The sequence below is a fragment of the Ursus americanus genome, chromosome 8, assembly GCF_024610735.1.
Source record: "Ursus americanus isolate L20-20 chromosome 8, mUrsAme1.1.p, whole genome shotgun sequence".
In the NCBI taxonomy this organism is placed as follows: domain Eukaryota; kingdom Metazoa; phylum Chordata; class Mammalia; order Carnivora; family Ursidae; genus Ursus; species Ursus americanus.
In genome coordinates this window covers 76,453,267-76,474,519 of record NC_142134.1, presented here as the reverse complement: position 1 = coordinate 76,474,519, position 21,253 = coordinate 76,453,267, and the positions used below count along the sequence as shown (strand labels likewise).

Below are 21,253 nucleotides of genomic sequence, written 5' to 3'. Positions count from 1 at the left end.
CCTGACGGAAACGCATGCTCTGTCTCACACAATGACAGTGAGAATAAGAGCGTTACCTTTCCCGTTGGCAAAATAAGCAAAGTGGGTTGATTTAAAAATTAGTACACCAAATTTTCTCAGTTTAAAGGTTTTTTGGTGTGCATTTTCATTATAAGTATTTCTCACGACTTGGGGGCCTGCTAGTTTTTTTTCTATTTATTATAGTCATAGACCTCAGGAACAGGATGGATTTTTTGTAGACCCAGGGGCACATTAGGACGCCCCACACCAACCACATCACCCCTGGGGGTGCTCCACAAAGAGACAGTTGGGCTCCAAGTTCTCTGCTGTGGGAACAAGCATGGCCGCCACGGTTCCTATGGTTCTACCTTCACGCCCTGGGCTGTGACACGATGGGTGGTATTTCGGGGTGCCCTTCTGGCATGCTGGTGCCGGGGTATCTCGTCCCTGTCCCGGCCACACACCCAGGCTGGGTAAGAACAAGTGACCTGGCCACAGAAAACGCTGGCACTCTGGGCAAGAGGCTCAGTGAACACGAACACACACCCCTGACCCCGACCCCAGCCTCTCCAGCTCGGCGCTGAAACGGGCAATGCCCTTCCTACGGGGGCGTATTGGCACCAGTCCTTCCTCCACCAGGAGAGGGGAGATTGGGACTCACGGTGACGTCGCAGTACTTACTCTCTGTTCATAGTTCTTGGCTCCCCGCAAATAAGAGGGATCTTCAATTCAGCCTGTGGAGACAGAAAGTAAACTCGTTACTGAGCCAGGCACGTCATGTTTTAATTCTGGTGAACACGCTACCGTCGTTTCTTGTTAAAATGGGACACAGGTGCCAGCTTAGAGGAAGTGATGGGGAGAGAATCAATCCAGGTCGATAATTGGTTTATTTCTGGAGTGGGGTGGGAGAGGGGATTTTTCCCTAACATGCTGTCCTCTTTCTGTCAGGATCCATCCTGTCTGCCCTGGGGAGCTGAGCACACACGTCCTGAGCCTGGCTTTCCCTCGCATGCAATTGTGTGCTTCCCCTGGGCACCCGGGACGTGCTAGCCCCTGCTCGCGCCCGAGCACATGCAGGAGAAGGGATGCTCTCCTTTCCAAGCGGGACCTGCCGTGAAATATTTATTGGAAGCTACATTTCTATAGTGCTTCGCATAGGACACAACATTTTATTTGTGGCTTATATTCACCCACGTAGGAGAGATTATTAACTCCGTTTACCATATAAATTAGCCGCAGAGACCCTGGGAGTATTCAATAGGAGCTTTACATCTGTGATTACTTTTAATCTACACAGAGGCCCTGGGGGGTATGAAAGATATTGCCCATGGTATCAGGGTTCTAGCAAGAAACAGGACGCTCAAATTGGTAATTTGAGAAGTTTAATAAAGAGATGGTTTAAAAGCTATGGACAGGGTATGGGGAAGCCACAATGGAAAGTGAAGGGCCTGGGGGTGCTTTTGCCATGCTCGGGCCTGGAGGGGTCAGGGGAGCCAGGTATCACTGGGACCCAGGCATGGGGCTAATGGGAAGGGAACTGTGGCTTCTACAGTATGAGGGAGGGAGTGTGCTGGGTGCATAGAAAACCCCATCTTACACTTCTCCTGGCCAGGATCTCCTGCTGTTGTCTCCCGTTGGCCAAACTCAACAGGAAGCCAAGAGTGAAGAGGCATTGATGTGGTTTCTACCCATCAGCCTCCTGGGGCTCCCAGCTAAGTGTAGCAGGGTAGGGAGTGGACTTCAGTGATAAAAAGAATGAGGTTCAGAGAAGTTAACTTATGTGCCCAAGATCACCCATCTGTGAGAAAAGTCTGAATGCATAGGACTCAAAAATTCCATTTCCTGTCCAGTCACGAGATTACACCCCACTGAGCTCTAACCACTTCTAGATCATTCTGCCATCCATCTGTTGGCATTTATCCATCAATCTATCTGAGTGCTACTTACTGAAAACTTACTTTGTGCAAATATTGTGCCCAATAAGACATAACCTCCGTCCTCAAGGCACTCCTAAAACTCAGTATGATTTAGATTCTGCCTCTTTCTATGATGGCTGCTATCAAAGTGCTTTGTAAAAACAGATGCATATAAAACAAAACAAATCCTCTATGCCTTGGAGGCCAGGGGAATCTTCACAAAGGAGAGAGTACTTGAACTGAGTCTTGCAGGGTAAGTCTACCTCTTCTTGGCTCAGAATTAGGGGAGGCGTGCTGGGCAAATGCAGTGCCATGTGCGAATATATGAAGATGTTAGAATAGCCAATGTTCCTGGGAGGCTTTGCCTGGCTTGGTGGGACCACAGGGGTCAGCAGCTCGGATGTTGATAGCACAGGGAAAGGAACTTGGGAAGATCCCCTGGGTTTTGATTGTTAGGGACTATGCATGACAAAGGATGGGCTTTGGACTTGAGCTGTGTGATCCTGGACCAGTAAGGGCAGGAAAGTTACTAAGGAGCCAGACTAAGCCCCAGGTGCTCAGACACTCCGTGTGTGACTTCACGGCTGTGTGCCCCACCTTCTGCTTCTCGTGAGTGGCAGCAGGGAAAGGGGAGGCAGCTGCTAGGCTCTCATCTGCTGACAGTCCTCTCTGGATGTGGTGTGGAATACCTGGGTGTGGCCCCTTTGAAAGTTGTGTCCTCCATGGAGGTGGGGAAAAGGGCTTGAACATGTATCCATATAACGCAAACGATGTGCATCAAATACTGGAAAAGTCCTGCCCTGGACGTTGAAGGATGCTGCTGGGTCCCAGCTCCGTCATTAACTGGCTGTGTGACCTCGTAGGAGCAATCGGAGTCTCCTCATTTATAAATGCTAAATGCCCACATCTTTCTATTACCGTGCTGTTTTGAGTATGAAATCGGTCGATGCATCTGAAAATGTTTTGCAAATGATACAACGTTATGGAAAGATGCATAGGCAATCCCTTGTATAACAAAGCAAATTCTGCAGGTTGCTGTAACCTCAGCTCTGTTACATTTGGGTTTCTAGGGTTATATTGACATTGATTTTTGGACATTAATATTTAGAGGAATTAAATTACTTGATTATGGTCATGCAGGATAGATTTGCACCCCCTCTGTTACATTTGGGTTTCTAGGGTTATATTGACATTGATTTTTGGATATTAATATTTAGAGGAATTAAATTACTCGATTATGGTCATGCAGGATAGATTTGCACCCCCTCCCCATTTTAGGACCGTCCACCACTTAAACATATTGTTTGTACACTCACTTCATTTCTTTGAGTGCATCGTTAGCGGGGTTGAGATGGGATACAGGAAGACAAATTTAATGGAGGGCCCTCTCTGGCCTCTCGGCCAGCTCTTAGGTACAGACTGAAGGAATCATAGGGTGCAGGACAGTCCCCTTCAAGGGCTTACTGCCTCGGAGTAGAGGCCTGGGGAGGTGGTCCCAGGGAAGAAGCTGCTTTCCAGCCCCACCTGCTGTCTACTGTGTAGCCTTGAACAAGGCATTGAAAAGCTCTGCCTCAGGTTTTCACCTGAGAAATCATCAGTTGTGCCAAATAGGTCTCTTCCAGCTCAAAGATTCTGTAAAATAGTTCTATTTTAAAAAATTGTATTCTGGGGCACCTGGGTGACTCAGCTGGTTAAGCATTTGCCTTTGGCTTAGGTCATGATCCCAGGTCCTGGGATCGAGTCCCACGTTGGGCTCTTTGCTCTGTGGGGAGTCTGCTTCTCCCTCTCCCTCTGTGCTCTCTCAAATAAATAAATGAAATCTTTAAAAAACCCCATGATTCTTCCATATTTGGTGATAAAAAATAGTCTAAATAACTTGGATGTATGTTATTATGTTTCTCCCATTTTATCGTCTTCTCTGATCAAGCTTCCTGCAGCACAACCCTGCAGAGGCTTTGCCCAAGTGCTCACACGGGGGACATCAGGGATGGACAGGGTAGGGACTGTGGAGGAAACCCTTAACTTTTGCCTTGTCCAAAAATTATTTGATCTGTAACAGCTCATATTTTAAAATCTTAGTTAAGAGTTCAGAAAAGATGTCACTAGCAGCTTTCGAGAGAGGTGAATGGTCTATTCTATAGACCGTTCTTTCTAGCACTTAAAGTCCGAACTTTCTAGCACTTAAAAGGCAAAATTTGGGGTCTTGGTGACCCACAACAGTACGGGCCAGCCAGGTGGTGGCCTTAGCATGACGTAAGGGGTGGCACTTTCAAGATAAGCAGCTCTTGACTTTATTCAGAGCATCTAAGTTCCGCCCAAGAGCGGTAGAGTTCTATCTGGTCTCAGTCACTTTGTAAAGGATGTGGTGAGAATGAGGTGTGGCGAGGCAGACAGGAAGAATTCCATGTCCACAGGCTTTAGGAAGGTGATATATTATCAGGGCCCTTCCCTTCCTGACATGCGTATGTCATGGACATCGAACACCTGTTACGTGTCCCTGCTTCGCCGTGGTAACCCTGTATGATCCGTATTATTATCCTTATTTTATACAAAACCAAACTGACGTTCACAGAAGTTAAGCTACGTGCCCTACATTGCATGTACAATAAGCGGGCGTTACAAACCATTCCCCTGGATGCTTTTTAGTAATACGTTGGGACAACATCAACTGTTCTGAGCCTCAGTTTGCTTATCTGTAACGTGGGGTCACACAACAGCCATGGTAGGGCTCTCGCGAGGATGCCACGGGACCGTAAGCTATCGAAGATATGGAAATATAGGGAGTGACGTTAACGTGAACTCTAAGATTGAATGTCCTGTATGACTTTGAGGTTTTAGTCTTCAGAAATGAGAAGCACTTCCCTGCTGTTCACGAGTCCTGGTGGGGTAAGTGTGGGTTCTCACATCTGTCTGCCTTCAGAATTACAAATACCGATGCCCCAGAAAGTTTGATCCAGTTGTCCTGGGGTGGAGCCCAGGTATTGATATTTTTTAAATGCCCCAGATACTTCGATGGACGTGAGAGCTTCCCTTGTCTGCGCTGTCTGCCTAGTGCCCCACACCAGCATTTTCTCTTTCCTGAGGGAAGTACCAAGGCAGGGCGCTTCCACCTGCCTCACTGTCCTGGGCTCGTCCTAAATGGAAATTCAGTCACACCACTGCTCATAAAGAATCCTCGATATGCTTAGAGTTATTTCTGCATTAATTTTCAGTGAAATGGATAAAGCAAGTCCACCATGTCCAAACACTGACGCCACCGATATGAGTGGGAAAGGCTTCTAATCTCACCAGGCATCGATTCCTGTGCCGGGTCTTGGTCTAGGCAATGAGTGCATAGAATCCAGGCTCCTACAACTGTCGTTTGGGGTTGAATTTGTTCATGTATTCTCTGAGCATGTATTGAGGTTCTCCGATGCGCCGGGCACCATTTGTGTAGATATGAGGAATCAGAGACCCAGAGCAAAGCTCTGCCCTGTAACACTAGTTTGCTTTCTCCACGGCGCTGTAAGCGATTGTACAGAGTGGAATTAAATATGTATCTGTAAATAATAGAGGAACATACGGTGGTATTGGAACGCAGAGGAAGGCATGCCCAGAGGGGTCCACGCAGCTCCTATGGGGTCAGAGGAAGATTTCCTTACTCATTTCTCTACAGCTCCTTTTGAGTCACCCTGACCCCTACTTGGGGCATGATAATGGAAGGGGGTGCAGGCCATCGAGGGGCTTCAGGGTCTAGAGAGTGAGCAAGCATCATTGGAAGCTTGCTTTTCTTACTTTCACTCAGCAACCCGGAGAGGCTATAAGGTCCATCCAGGGAGAAAATCTCATGTGTCTGTACATTTATTTTTTATATGAATTGGGGCATTTCTTTCAGTTTCTCTTCCTAGTTAACCACAGAAACAAAGGCTAAGTAAGCCTGACTTTCATGATCAAAGAGGAGTGATGCTCAGTGCCATCTGTCCGTCACAGCAGGGTCCTCGGCGCAAATGGCACTAATATGTCTAGAGCTGGCTCTGCGGTGGGGATGCTGGCAAAAGCACATGGGGGTCTCGAGAAGAGACTGCACTCTGCCTGCAGGGACCCACAGTCAGGGAGGGACCGGACAGGAGATTCTGGGGTCCTGGGGAGTCTGTGGGGTGAGCCTACCTCTTTTCAGGATGACTGTTTAGTTCTCCAACAAGGAGAGATATCAACTGTATTAAACATTAGATGCCAGTGCAAATCTCATCCTAAATGCTGACATGGGCGCTATAATTGCCTGACTATGTACTAGGTTCCAAAGCCTAGGCAGAAGCAACAGAATACACTCTTAATTAATTTTGGCTAAGAAATCTGTGCTTTCATTTCAGTGATAGTGTTCTCATGGGATTTACAGACACCTAGGCTCTTTGGGGTCCAAAATGAAGCCCAGTTTGAGCATCACTGTTCTATGCTATGCAGTCTCCCGTTAAAACTCGATCCGCTGCTCTCGAGGGATAAAAAGGACCATATCAAAGAGAGGACAGCATGGTTGGGGTACTGAGACTACAGGAGTCCCTGCCTTACACACCCATTTTGGCCAAACAACCCTCCAGTTTTGGAGGGGATGGTCCCTGTTATTATATTCAATTAGCTTGCTAAGTACTTGGTGGGTTGAAAAGCCTTTTTTAAGAAGATAATGGATTTGATGGTGAAAGCACATAAATATTTCAGAAAACTATTAAAATAAAGAAAGCAAGGTCTTATAGATAGTTGTTTGCTTTAGATTTCCAAAGAACGTACATTAGATGTGGGCTTTCAAACCGGGTGGCGGCTTCTGAGCTTGAAACCCACCTGGGGTCTCAGCGAATATGTTAGGAAGGAAAGACTTGTTTTATAAATGGATTGGATTCTGGTGTGGCTCTTAATCCGAAAATAATTAATACCCTTATGGTACCATAAGCAGTTTAAACAATTGGAAATATGTAAAGCAACAAATCATATTTCCTTGTTATCCTGGAGAACTCTTGTTCTCCACTGGGAATTCACCAGTGCTACCAAACTGAGCTTGCAAAGAGATATGTTATCATAAATATTTCTGCTGCATTTCACCTGATCTGAAATTAATATTTTATGAAGGAAAAACAATGCTTTTACAGCGAAGAATTTTTTTTTTTTGCTCTCAAGTATTTCTCACTTATTCCTTGAAGATAAGGTTTATAAAAATGCTAGCCTCCTTATTTCAAAGTTTAAGAAACATCGTACTCGTAATGACAGGGTACCTGAACAGACACAGGAAATGGCTGAAAGCTAACTATGAACCGCTAAGGAGAATATTAGAGACAGTCAAGAAGGTACACTATAGCTCTGCAGCTCAAACTGGGTCAAGGCTGGAGGGGAGGGTCAGAATTAAGGCTTGATGCTTTTTTTCATTAAACCAGGAAAACAGAAAAGAACCCAGCATACAGTGCATACAATACGCATCTGGTCTCTACGTGGTCACATCCGACAGATCCCAAATGATGGATGAGGCAGGGAAGGAGGGGTTACGGTGTGAATATTTTGGGGAAGAGGACCAGGGAGTGTGCACGTGTGCCTGTGCATGCACACGTGTGTTTGTGGGTGCAAGCATGCATATGCTTTGAGTAAACATGTTGAAACATCTGACCTCTCAGATGCTGATGTTTATTAATTCGGTCACAATTACATGCAATTTTCTTCTATTGTCACACAAAAAATGAGAAAGTGACATCTTAGAGATGCTCAGACTTAAAGGAAGCTGTATGCTGATTGGATTTCTATTTCTGTACCCTGGTCAGAGCAGTCAGCTACATTTAATTAAGTATAACATTTAATTTTATTGGATTTCCAACGAATGAAGGCATTTGGAGTCAAATGGATTGTTATTATAGATTTTTTTGAGGAATGTAGGAGACTGCTTTCCTAGTTTTTCTGCTATTAAGTATGGGCAGATTGAAAAAAAAAAGATTTTGCAACTGTCTTGGTAAGAAGTAACTTCCCTTAAGTATCTCAAGGCGATGTGCACCTGCATCCATTTTTTAAAAAAAATTTTAAATGATTTTGAAAACACCCTTAATGATCTGATGCAATCTACAGATTTTGGAATATATCCCTCCTGGTGCATTTTGTTTTCAAAAATCATCTCTTTCTCTTCTGCAGAAAGGGTTTCCTTCCTTCCGTGGTAGGGTTTTTCTCTTTCTTCCTTTTTTCCCATTTTGCAGTAAGTAGCCTATTGCTTTATCCTTTTTCTCACTCACTCATGCTGTTTTCTCACAGCCCTCTCTTCCTTCTGTCCTCCCTTCCTACATCCTTTTCCCCTCCTTCTTCTCCTCTCCCATCCTTCCCTCTTCTTACTCGCTTATCATTGTCGTGGTTTTACTGCTCAGATAAAACTAGACTGTAGCAAAAATAATATGTCGATTATCGAGAGCCTAATCAGATGTTTCCGTATCATTTTTTAAAAGGTTTACCTGTTCTCCTCACCCTATTTGCATTTGGCTCTTATAAAATCATCACAGAAACACACTGATTGGGGCTAGTACTGCCAGGTCCTTTATCTATCTATCTATCTATCTATCTATCTATCTATCTATCTATCTATCTATATCTATCCATCAATCTATCTATTATCTATCTATCTATCTATCTATCTATCTATCTATCTATCTATCTATCTATCTATATCTATCCATCAATCCTATCTATCTATCTATATCTATCTATCTATCTATCTATCTATCTATCTATCTATCTATCTATCATCTATCTGTCTATCTATCTATCATCTATCTATTATCTATCTATCTATCTATCTATCTATCTATCTATCTATCTATCATCTATATCATTATCTATTATCTATCTATCTATCATCTATCTATCTATCTATCTATCTATCTATCTATCTATCTATCTATCCATCTATCCATCTATAATCTATCTGCCATCATCTGCCACAATTTACAGGCTGGCCCTGGGGTGGAGACAAGTCCAGGGACCCTACTTCCTCATAGACATCTAAAGACTCATGGTGAAAGTACTGTCACTCACATTTATTAAGCAGTTGCTATATGCTGATCATTTTCTGAGGATCTGTTTTACGGTAAGGTGGGTCTCAAGGAACTTTGAGAGCATCTTTAACTCCAAAGACAGGGCATGAAAAGCCAGGCAATCTAATAGACACTGGACTGAGAGTAATGTAATCAATAACAACAACAACAATAATAATAACACCATCTGCTGAATGCCAGAACCCTATGTAGGACACCCTGTTTACTTTAGATTCCATCCTACGGCAACAATCCAAATGACCCAGATTTCTCAATATTGAACAATTCTGTCATTTTGTTCAGCGAGGGCCCTCTTGAGCCAAATCTGTCTAGTGAACAAACGCACAGTATGGATTCAGATGAGCTCACTGCTTCCTTTGAAACTTCAAGTGCATTTAGAACTTAACCCCTGAATTGAGGGTCCTCCATATAATTAACTCTGTCTTTGCCCCCTCCTTTTATTCAGGATCACTCGCCTCGCAAGATGGGAGGCAAGTCTTTAAGCCTGGGTGCGCCTAACTGCACAGAGCACTGTGCAACCTTGACTCTGTTTCTCCAGCCCGAAGAAAGGGGATATAAACACTCACCCTCTTTTGCTCATAGGATGGGTTTGAAGGCCACGTGGGTTGATGGAAGTGAAAGTATCATGTCAACTATAAATGGTTATGCAGTCTAGTTCAACAGGTAACTATTGAGCAATTTCTAAAAGTATCAGTGCCGTGAAGGACAGTGAGGAATTGAAATTGGCAAGGAAAGTCTCCTAAAGGAATTTCTATCATTTTTAATTAAGTCTTAATATTTTCAGAGGATTGGTACATTTGGGGAGTTGTAAGATACTACTGAGGTTTTGATAGATGAATGATTAAAGTAAATATGAAAATGATGAGATTAGCTTTCTGGAGAAATCACCTTAAAATAGGACTTCTTTAGGTCAAAACTCTTAAAGAGGGAAAAGAAGCCAAAGAATCTAATGAAAGTTTGCCTGAATGTAAATTAAACTCATGATAATTGTGCTAAAAATGATAATATAGCCACTATCCTTTACTTTGCTCTTAATAATTGCCATGCATTATACTACGTAATTTTTTATACCACATCTCATTCCTCCCCACACGTCCAGAGGGTGGGTATTGCAATTCCGTCTTATAAAGGGTAACCTGGGATTCTGAGAGGTTAAATAAGTTGCCTGAAATCATTCTGCTGGGAAGTAACAGTCCGAAGCCAAACCTAGGTTATTTCTTTCTCAAAGAGTGGGTAGAACCATGTGGTAGGAAGAGCTTGGGAACAGAAGTAGGAGTTTGGGATAGGGAAGTGTTCTTATGAGGAATGCCCATAGAGGTGGAGCTGGTAAGGATATCCCTAGACATGCCCAGGAGTAAGGGGGACCTGATCTATGAATATCCATAAAGAGTCATGGGGCAGACTGGCTCCCGGGTGCCTATCAAGACATCAGACCAACAATAGCTCAGTGAGTTGAGTGATTGTAATGACACAGCTCTGACTTTGTTTTCAGGAAGCTATCTCCCTGCATTAATTTTGTTTCCTGCATAGATTTGCCTACTGGAAAGGAACTTACAACCTGAGTACACTTTTAACACTTGAACAGAGTCACAGAAGATAGACGCGTGGGCCAGAATGCCAGGATGAGACAACACCCCTGAGTCCCATCCACTTTGAATGCCTTAGATGAAATCTGCAAAGCCCATGATTAAATATGGGTCCACCGGAACCCCACAAAGGCTTAACCCTCTCAGAGGTTGGGCCTGGGCTATTAGGCACCCCTCATATTTATCTCACACTAAATTCAACAAAAAACCTACCACAATGGAAGGCTGTGCCTTCAAACACATGGATATAGAATTTCCATGTCATGTTCAGATCTTTTCCTCCTCTCGGTTTAGACGGGAGATAGCTATGTACAGTGCCATTTCAGCACAGTAGACTTCTATTTCTCATGCTTAAGTGTTTGGGAAATAGCCTTTCAATTAGCATCACCAATGAAATAAAATAACCAAACTCATCCACCAGTTTTGCTGTTGCTTGTGGTCTATCTGGGACCCCCAGAATGCTGTTGTTTAGTTTGTAGGAAAGTGATGCTATGACCATGACCCTGAACACGTCCAGTAGAGCACTGATGAAGCCTTGTGCACAGAGCGGGAGCTTGGGACTCCGGTAGACCTAGGTCCCACTTCTGGCTTTCCCTCTTATTCACTGTGCAAAGTGGACAATGTAGGGAACCTCTGTGAACCTCACCTCCTCTTGTACAGAGGAAGAATAAATATACCTACTAAAAAGAGAGAGTGAACCATGATGATGATTTCCAACGTATTCCATCCACAAAAGTAACAAATAAAACAAAACCCACAAAGTACATTCCCATAATGACTTTTTCCATAATTCTGTTTCCCATGGTAGTTCTTCTTTCTTAAATTACTGATACTGAACTTATTTAACCAGATCTTTCTCACACTTATTGATAATTCACTTCGCAACATCACTGGACATTTTGTTTCAATCAGTAAAAATCTTCAACCTGATTTAGATTCAAGTAGTTAACTCTGTTTAATGATGTAATCCCTTTGAGAACTGTATCTCCCTCACAATAGAACACGTGGACATAGCCTGGAGGAAGTCTCCAGAGCTCAGGTCTTCGTAGACCTTGGCAATTGTCTGCAATGGTGCCTATAACTGCTTTTTAAAAATTATTATTGAAGTATAGTTGACATATGAACATAACTGCTTTATTTAGTGGTGTTCATAAAATACGCTTCTAGAGCGAGCTCTGCTGCTCACTGTGTGACCTTGGTAGTGACACCGTTCAGCTGCCACTTGTCCATTTCCTGAATGTCATTTCTGTGTCAGACATCTTATGTACATTTTCTCTCATCTTCACAGCAACTCACAAAGTGTATTATTTTACCCAGTTTTGAATTATAACACACCGACAACAGCTGACTGAAGATCAGAAAGATTAAGTCACTTACCCAAAGACACACAAGCAACACATCACGTTCATATAACAGTGTTGATTGACCTCAAGGCTCTTTCTTTTTCTATTTCACCATGCTTACAACCTCATCAACTTCCCAGAGCCTCAGCGGCAACATCTCTTAAATGACCTGATGTCGCCCTGCCTGGTTAAGGCTGCTTGTACAAGGCTATGCAATTGTGGTATATTGCTATTGTTTAATGAGATTATTAAAATAAAATATTCATAAACTTATCTGTGTTAATAATTCCATGGTGATTATGGGCATGTTTTAGGAATAAGGCCAGCACTGATACGGGGTAAGGAAAGTAATGACGAGCGAGCTGATATTTATTGAGTGCTTACTAAGTGTTAAGTATGCACCATCTTTCTTTTAATATAAATAGCATGTTATTGAGGCTAAATAGTTGTCAGTGCAAGAGTTCTGTGATCTTGGTCCATTATAAAGATGCAGGAATTGAGGATTGGAGAAGATAAAGTAACATGTCTGGTCCAAGTGGCAGAGTTTGGATCCTGACCAACTTGTCAGATGTTAAGTCCACAGTCCTTCCAGGACAGCACGTGACTCATGGCAAAGTGAGCTAGAAATAGGATCCCCTGATGCTAAGGCCAGCACGGACCAGATGGTACAGAAAAGTATAATCTTTGGTTTTAGAATGGTCTTGTTCATGGAGTCATCTGAGCGGGCTCCTTGGAGAGAAGAAAAATATCGCCATTAGATATTCCTAACACCGCTCCAGGAACGGCTGCGAGATGAACCAACGAGGCTGTCAAGAAACACCGTTCTTATTGGTCAGCTCAGGTGCATTCGGGATACTTTTGAATTCTTTTATGACATTAGTGGCTGGGCAACCTTGAACGTTTACTTGGACCACTCAAGTTCCTCTGTAAATGGAGGAAAATACTACCTAACTCTCAAGGTTGAGTGTGAGGATTAAGTCAGTTAATGCACACAGACTGGCCAGCAAGAGACAGAGTTGTAAATGCCAGTTGCCTTTCCTGTTTCTCTGGGGGCATATTTGATCTTGAGTTTCTCTGAGGCTTTCTGAAGTTTTATCATTTCTCTGGTAGACCTCCCATGGCCTGACCTACGGTAGTCTTCCTGAGATTTGAAATAACCATTCCCTGTGGTTTGAGGGCCCCCCCCCCAGGAATCCAATGGAGCAACATCATAGAGGGTCTATGCTACAATAGAGGCAAAGAGATAATCAGATAAATAACACTGGCACACAATAAAAAAATCAGTATTGATAAATTGCAGCCACGTCAGTATCTTGTAAAGCAGACAGACTTTGAGGACACTGGCTCTCTTTTCTGTCTCACTCATTTATGCTTTGTTTATTCTCTCCAAGAAAAACCTGGCAGAGACGCCTCCCCACATCTTGGAGGGTGAACATCGTACCCACCTTCACTCTTACTCTTGGGCTCCTCATCTCTGTGAATGGAAGGATGGTCGGCATGATTCCAAAGTCACACCAAACCAGAAAGAAAGCTATTTCAATTTAGAACATTAAAAAAATATATATATATTCACGGGGGCTCCAGGAGTTGATTTCTACTTTCAATGACCTACTTTGAATTGAGGCTGCCTTTCTAGGGGGCTGTCCTAATGAAGGTCAGCCAAGAAAGCCAGCAACCGGCCTGGCCTTTAGATTTTAGTAGCAGAGAGTCAGGGGGTCCAAGCTCTAGGATGAGAAGATTGAAAACATCTAGTCTTTTAATTTTTAATAGGTATGTATCTTGATTCTTTCTTCCAGCAGAATGAAGGGTTCTTTAAAAACCGAGTTAAGGGAGCTGGCTTTCTTTATGCCATTCGATGCTTTATAGAAGGCCCAGCATTGAATGTTATAAAAACCTTTTTTGCTTGGTGTCAGTTCTTTCCTAATGATCATTTATGCCAGTGAGATGCCCAGTCAGATGGAGCTGGCCTCCTTAGTTTACCTGAAGAGCGTGGAGGTGCACAAGGTCCCGTGCTGAGATGTTGGCCTCCTGCGAGAGGACACCGTGGCAGCATTGCAGAAAAGTCCGGGAGCCAGTAATCCGTAAGGCAGTGGAGTGAACTATTCTCAATGCTAAGCAGTGTCCTTTAGCAGAAAGCCCCTCCTAGGTCCGTTTTAGGTTTGGTTTCCTGTGAAATGTGACCACAGATTAGGGTGGTAGGACCTGTGTGTGGGTAAGGCTTCCTCTTCAGTCGAAATGCAGTGCATGAAGCCGTTGGAGGCTAAGGTCTCCCAACCGAAAAGGGTGTCCTTAAAGACACAAGGAGTCCCTGAGTGGCCCTTCACAATTACCAGAACACAATAAAATGGATTGCTGAGCAACACTCAAGCATCAAAAGTGGGTTTATTTGCTGGTCTTATTTCACATGCGTGCTGAACACTATTTATCTTATGACTTGATGTTGCCCGTGGCTCCCTGAGACCACACAAGACACATGGACCAGATCCCTCAGGTGCAATGGAGAGAACATGGGGTCTGGCAAGAGTCATGTCTGGCTCTTACTCCGGCTGTACTCATTGTTAGTTGCGTGATCTTGGACAAGTTGCAGTTTCACAACTAGCTTCCATGTCTATGCTAGAGGGATAATAATATCTATATTTTAGAGCTGTTCCAAGAAATGAACAAAATGATGGAAGTTAAGACATGTAGCAAGGTTTGGGGCACATATTCGGCACTCAGCATATTTAATTTCTCTCTGCCTTACTTCTGGTTTATTTAAGGAGCGAGTTCTTGCAAGTGCCTGCTGGAATCCGGTACTTGCCACCCCCCTCTCTGGTTTTGTATAAATTGACGTTGAATTCCATACTAAATCCCAACATCATTTAAGATAAACTCAAAGGTAGAAGTTTATCTTTCCTTGGGTAGATAAATCTGGTTTTGACTTAACAGATAGCCCAAAGGTAATGTTAAAGTAAGCACTCATCAAATGTTAATTATGTGCCAAGATCTGTGCTGAGCAATTTGCAGCCATTATCCTACTAAATCTTATTGATAATAAGGTGAAGAAAAGACATTTAAACCCCTTGTGTGACTGTGAAAACTGAAGCCTGGGGAAATTCAAGTAATTCACTCACTTTATCAATTAGCTTTGATGCACCAGGGGCTTCAAAGAGTAGCCACTTTACTGAGTTCACTACCGTGTGGCTCACTTGGTCTGGGCCTGGGTTAGTTTCCTGGGGCCACCGTAGCAAGTTCTACAAAGTGGGCCACTAAAGCAACACCAATGCATTTTCTCCCGGTTCTGGAAGCCAGCAGTCTGAACAGAGGCATCGCAGGATTGATTCTTTCTGAGGCCGTGAGGATCGGGTCTGTTCCAAGCTTCTGTCTTCGCCTTGGAGATGGTAGTCTTCATCCTCACTTGCTGTTCTTCCTGTGCCTGTGTCCACATTTCCCCTTCTTATAAGGATACCAGTCACACGGGAGTAGGGCCCACGCTTTTGACCTCCTTTTTACTTGATCACCTTTTGAAGACACTGTCTGAGGCACTAGAGGTTAGGATTTTAACATATGAATTTGGTTGTGGGGGGCACAATTCAGCCCATAGCAGCATATGATTATTTGGTCTCTGCCGGTTGGCTGGCAGGCCACTGGAGGACATGGGGTCCTTATATTCACATTTCTGTTGGTTGGCAGGAAATCAGCCAGGTGCCTCAGTTCTCCACTTGGCTTCTTACAATCCAGCAGGCTAGCTCAGGCTCAAATCCGTGGTAGCCTCAGGGCTCCTAGTGCAGCAGAGAGGGAAAGTCTCAAGGCTCAAGACTTTTCCAAGTCTCTGTTTGCATCCTCCTTGCTACGGTCCCATTAGCCAAACCAAATCACAAGGACAAGTCCAGAATGAATGTGGGAGAAAATCACCCAAGGGGTAGATACGGGGAAGGGAGTTACTGTGGTCTTCTTTAGGAAATAATCTAATGCCCATGTTGGAATCTAGTTAGTAGCTGGACCACAGTGGGAACTCAAATCTTGATGATATGAAAAATCCCTGCTTTTTACCAAAGAAGAATGGAAGATAGTTTGGTCTAGCAAGAATGTGGTTAATAGTGTAGGTGGTATTTATTCTACTCTGGGGGCTCGGGGACGACTAACTCCCCTGGGACAGGTGATATTCGAGGTCTTTGATAATGAGTTGGAATTTGCTAGACCAAAAGAGGGGAAAGGGGGCAGGGGAGAGGATATGAGGGAAAGAAGTCAGGAGAAAAGGAAGGAAGGAAGGGAGGGAGAGAGGGAGGGAGGGAGGGATAATGAAAGGAAGTAGGGAAAGGAGCAGGAGGGAGAGGAGAAGGGTGGAGTAAAGGTCAGGGAGAACGTTCCAGGCCAAAGCAACTGTATATCTAAATGCCAGGGTGGAAGAGACAGCATATGTAGCTCACTGGAGGAACCTCAAAAAGCAAAGGTGACTGAAAGGCAGAGACAACTGGGAGAGCATGGTGCAGAAGCAGCTAGAAAGACTGGCTGTGTTCTTTGAGTCTGAGCCAGCCACCCACAGGTTCCATCCACATCTCCCTCTTTTTGCTGCCCACCTTATATCCCCCAGGTGGAGGACTCCCTCACAGTCATCCTTGATTCGAGTGACGATTTATTTTGTAATTAATTCCTTCATGCGTTCTTATCTCCTACCCACCACACTCCACACCCTGCCGACATAGTGTATTGGGTCATGGACCCTGAGTCATACTGGGAGTATTGGGAAAATCCAGAGGAGTTTGGGTTTTAACGGCCAGATCAAAAGTCCCAAGATGTATCACTGAAAGTCTACCTGGCTTTGGGCCAAGGACTTGACCATTCTGTTGCATATGTAAATTGGGGACCATAATCTTTACTGTGAAGATTACATTGCTTGCTTCCTGCAGAGTGTCTAGTGCTGTGCCTGGCATCTAATTAATATCAGTCCCTTAGTTTTCCCGGGGGCCCTCTTGCAGTGCCATGAAAGCATACTATGAGGCCACCAGAAGCACAACCCGATGGATGCATGAGCCACCACATCTGTGAACAAAGGATGCAGCACATGGGCTTAGCTTCCTGTGGGTCTGAAAGGGACATTTCTGTCAATGCTTGACACAATGAGTTTGTCAAGATTTCACTCTCTGACTAGTCCACTCAGGGTGTGAAGACCTTAGGTAGATTGCACGGAAGAATCGCAGGAAAAAAAAAAATCCAAATAAACACAAGAACCCAGAAAGCAGGACTTTCAAGACCTAATTATGTTCAAGTAGGACCACAGTTCCTGGGATGGAGGGAAAGAAAGCTTTTACTGGCTCTCGTAGGCCCTGCTGGGAGGCAGAACTGCAAGACTGTCAGGCCTTGGAATTACTCTGGCTTTGTTCAAATCCCTCCTGGATCCATTCATTGAATGACTTCCAGCAAGTTATCTACTTAACTGATTCTTTCTTTTCTCACCTTTAAAAAGGAGTGTGACACTACTCACCTCATAGCATTTCCAGGGCACAAAATGATAAATTTACCTCGTAAATGTAGATAGAAGAGAAGGTGTGACCACATGTCAACAACTGGAGCCCATTCAAAGAGTTCTCTAAATATTTTTTCAATTTGAATTTAATGCACATAAAGATAAATGGAAATTTGTATCTGTACTTTAAAAATTATTGTCTCATTTAAACAATTTTTATTTTGGACTCTATTTTATTTTGGACTTTTTATTATAGATTCATAAGCAGATGCCAAAATCATGTAGAGAGATCGCATGGAGTACTTGTCATCCACTTTTCCCTGGAGAAACTGATTTCTTATGAATAAACATTCTACACAGAAGCATTCACTTTTCTCTAAAGCTGAGACAATGTGTTGGAAAAACAAACAAACAAACAAACAAACAATAAATAAATAAAAGTAAAAGACGACAAAGCCTGGCTTAACCACTTTCCTACTGTTCTTGCTCTCTCATTTGTTTTCTTTTAAAAATTTTTGAGCAAGATAACTTCAGGTGATTTAAAAAAAAATTGCTGGTCCTGGGTCAGCACCCTAATACTGGGTGGTGTTTAGTGTCCTCCTTTTGGAGGGTGGTGATTGCCAAGTTCAGGTTCCTGCCACACAGCTGGTCTCGGGGTGGTGTCAAGGCCTGGGGTTGACCGTGCAGCTTGCACATACACCCATAAACCCCAAACACAAGAAAAACTGTTCAACACCATCACGGTGGGTGTGTGTTTATTTTATAAATTCCCAGTTGAGGGTGATGGAACAAAATCCATGTATTTTTTATGAATTATATAAGAGCTCCTATGAGAACCTAGGTTAATTGGCACTTTTTTATAGCTTAGCACCGGTTTGTGTCTGGGCCTTGGGCAGTTTGACTCTGGGTCCCTGAAGGGGGATCACCTCATGCCAATTGCCTTTTGTCTTATATCTTATCTCTTCCAGGAAGCACCTACGAGCCTCTCTCCGTTAGCTGTGGTCTATCGCACACATCACATGAGCACCCTGGAAAGGGGCATCTTGGTGCGAGTGTGAGTTGAGTTCTGTACCGTGTTTCAGACATTCAATGTCAGCTGGGTCTGTGTCCCCATTTGGGCAATTTTCGTGATTGTCAAGAAGTAACTTCCCAGGGAAAACCTCAACATATAAACATAGTTGATATTCAAACTCATCTGGTGTCTGGAGAGTTACAGCTGGAGGGGTTGTTCCCATAGAAGTCCATTCTCTCCAAAAAGGACCTTCGGGCATCCCTGGCTTCCTGGCCCAACCACCCTAACACATCCCACAGGAAGGCAAATCCCAACATAGGTAGACCTGGGGCTCAGTGTAAGAGCTCACAGGTCAGAGATCAGGGGCCGTTCTGAGCATAACAAGGTTTCTGAACTTTGGATTGATTTTCTAGCCAAATTTTGTTACATTCATGAATAACTTCTTTGGAAATCACAAGGTGTAAATGATAAGCAAATGCAGAAGGAAAGAGCTTTTCCCTTAAATCTCTGCTCAGTTTCCTTGGACTCCTCTAATTCTTCATTCTCAGAAATGCCAGGTTGTTTATCAATTAATAAAGATCTATTAAATATGAATTCAGTGCTCAGTTCACATTACTTTTCCCTGGAACAGCCTCATGGAACTAAGATTAAGACCTCATTGTTCTAGGCATTTTGCATAAATGCATACTTAATTATCACAATAATGCCTCCATTGGCATTATTACTATTACCCATATGAAAGAGCAGTCTCAGCGTCACCACACTGGCGATAGAATCATCTATCCCCACTGCCTCCACAAGCTCCCTCCCAGCTTTGGCATCACGAGGGCTCCAGAACACTAGTGTCTCTGTTCTACCAAGGCCATGGGAGCCAGTAGCAGCAGAGGCTAGTGTACCTGGTGAAATGCCAGTGAGAAAGAAATACGTAAGCAGAAGTGCCGCTCAATGAAGGAATGATACAGGATAACAGGACAGAGAGTGGCGGGAATGTAGGGGGTAGAGGGTTTCTTCATATCAGGCAGTGTGAGGTTGAGTCTCTGCAGGGATGACCGTTGAGCTGAGTCCTGAGTGAGGAGAAAGACTCAGCCAGGTGCAGTCTGGAGGGAAGGGATTTCTGAGTGGAGATAACCCCATAAGAAGTTGTTGAGGAAAAGATGAGCTTTGAGGAATGAACTTCATACATCTCATTAAATCATAAATTCCTTGAGGGTGGTTGTTGTTGCTTCTCATCTGGGAATCCTTTGCAATATCAAGAACCCACCGTGTATCACCCAGCAATTGGGTGAACAGAATTGGCTGTAGATTACACCTCTCATTTTCAAATGAGGAAGTGGAGGAAACTTGACTGACCACTGAGGTGAGTCGGGGGAAGAACGAAGACAGTGGTACAAGTTCCAGCTTCTCAGCTAAATCTTTTTCCAGCCTCACACAGCTTTGTCTCCTGATTCTACATTTAAATGGCAGCCACGGTTAGCCATTTATCTTGAGCAGAGCCTTGTTTAGACAAATCTGGTAAGGAGTGTGACATCATTCACACACACACACAAATCTGCTATGGGTTGTTTGCCAAACACTTTTGCCGGGGGTTAAAACACTGTGGAATTTTTAAATCATGCAGGCAAAATCACTCCCTCTCCATGCAGGAGCTGAATCGTTGCCAGGGTTGCTAAATTGGCAGGGCAAAGGGCCCTACACCATCTGTCTTCGCATTGGTTGAATTTAGGTCTTGAAGCGAGAATCGGATTAAGAAAAAAGAAAACAGCACGAACAGCATGGAGGAATCCTTGATAGGTTTTGCTTAGCACGTGGGATGAACCATCAGTAGGGGAGACAGTGGAGCAAGGCAGGACCTTAGAATAGAAGAGAGGAAGGAGGCCAAGCTTAACACCAAAAATGGAGTTGAACCTTTGGCTTTTAAATGGAGACAGAACTTTTAGCCTCTCATTCTCTCCCTCTGCCTTTTTCCTTTTTTAATTTTTTTCTTTTCTAGAAGGAAGGAGAAGGAAACTAAAATCGCTTTTCTGTCTTCAAGGCAAATAGGAATAACCATAGCTGGTATAAGTAGGGTAACTACAATTTTTAGATTCTTTTCCATTTTTTTTAAGATTTATTTATTTATTTTAGAAAGACTGAGAAAGAGCAGGGGTGGGGGGTGCAGAGGGGGAGAATTCTCAAGCAGACGCCCTGCTGAGTGTGGAGCCCCATGCAGGGCTCTATCCCAGGACACTGAGATCATGACCTGAGCCAAAATCAGGAGTCAGATGCTTAACTGACTGAGCCACCCAGGGGCCCTGCCTTTCCTGAACTTTTTCTTCATTTGCATTTCAGTCTGTAATGCACCTACCTCTCAGCGTAATTTTTGAGACTCAAAGCAATTAAGTTACAAGTGTTGCCTGGATCCCGCAGCTGGGAAACCACTGGGCAAGGACAAACCAGGTCGCTTGCCCCAGCCATAATGTTTCTTTCTTTAAAAGGGGGGCACAGAGGCTCAATGAAGTGAAAAGTGGGGGCTGGGTCCACAATAATCAGTGGTGAAGCTGGTGGTCCTGTGATTTGGATTCTAAGGCTGGAGTTCTTCGTACAACCCATGCCGCCATCCTTGTGCCGGGAAACTTCTATGACTCTGGAATTTTCTAAGAGACAATAGGAACATGGTTCCTTAATGATCACACATTGAAAACCCTAAAAGATTTTTATAGCAACCAGGGGAAGACTCGTGTCTTTGTTAGTTTGGGCTGTTGTAACAAAGTGCCGTAGACTGGGGGTGCTTATCAACAACAGAAACTCATTCCTCACATTGTGGGAGACTGGAAGTCCTAGGTCAGGGCTCCGGCATGGTTAGGGTCTGGTGAGAGCCGTCTTTTGGTTATAGGCTGCCAGCTTCCAGTTGTATCCTCACAG

General features: G+C 43.8%; 1 protein-coding gene across 2 annotated transcripts in view; it reads right to left on the bottom strand.

Moving 5' to 3' along the window:
- Nucleotides 1–21,253, bottom strand: part of CLNK (cytokine dependent hematopoietic cell linker) — a 198,068-nt gene that overhangs the window by 140,975 nt on the left and 35,840 nt on the right. The window contains exons 1-2 of one of the 2 annotated variants that reach the window (XM_045771340.2): nucleotides 13,875–14,037; nucleotides 682–734 (exon numbers count right to left, since the gene is read on the bottom strand). In XM_045771340.2, coding sequence (XP_045627296.2) covers nucleotides 682–692 — 11 coding nt within the window. In that variant the 5' untranslated portion in view covers nucleotides 693–734; nucleotides 13,875–14,037. Of the gene's footprint in view, nucleotides 1–681; nucleotides 735–13,874; nucleotides 14,038–21,253 lie in introns of those variants that run through there. The other variant, XM_045771339.2, reaches the window with a different exon arrangement.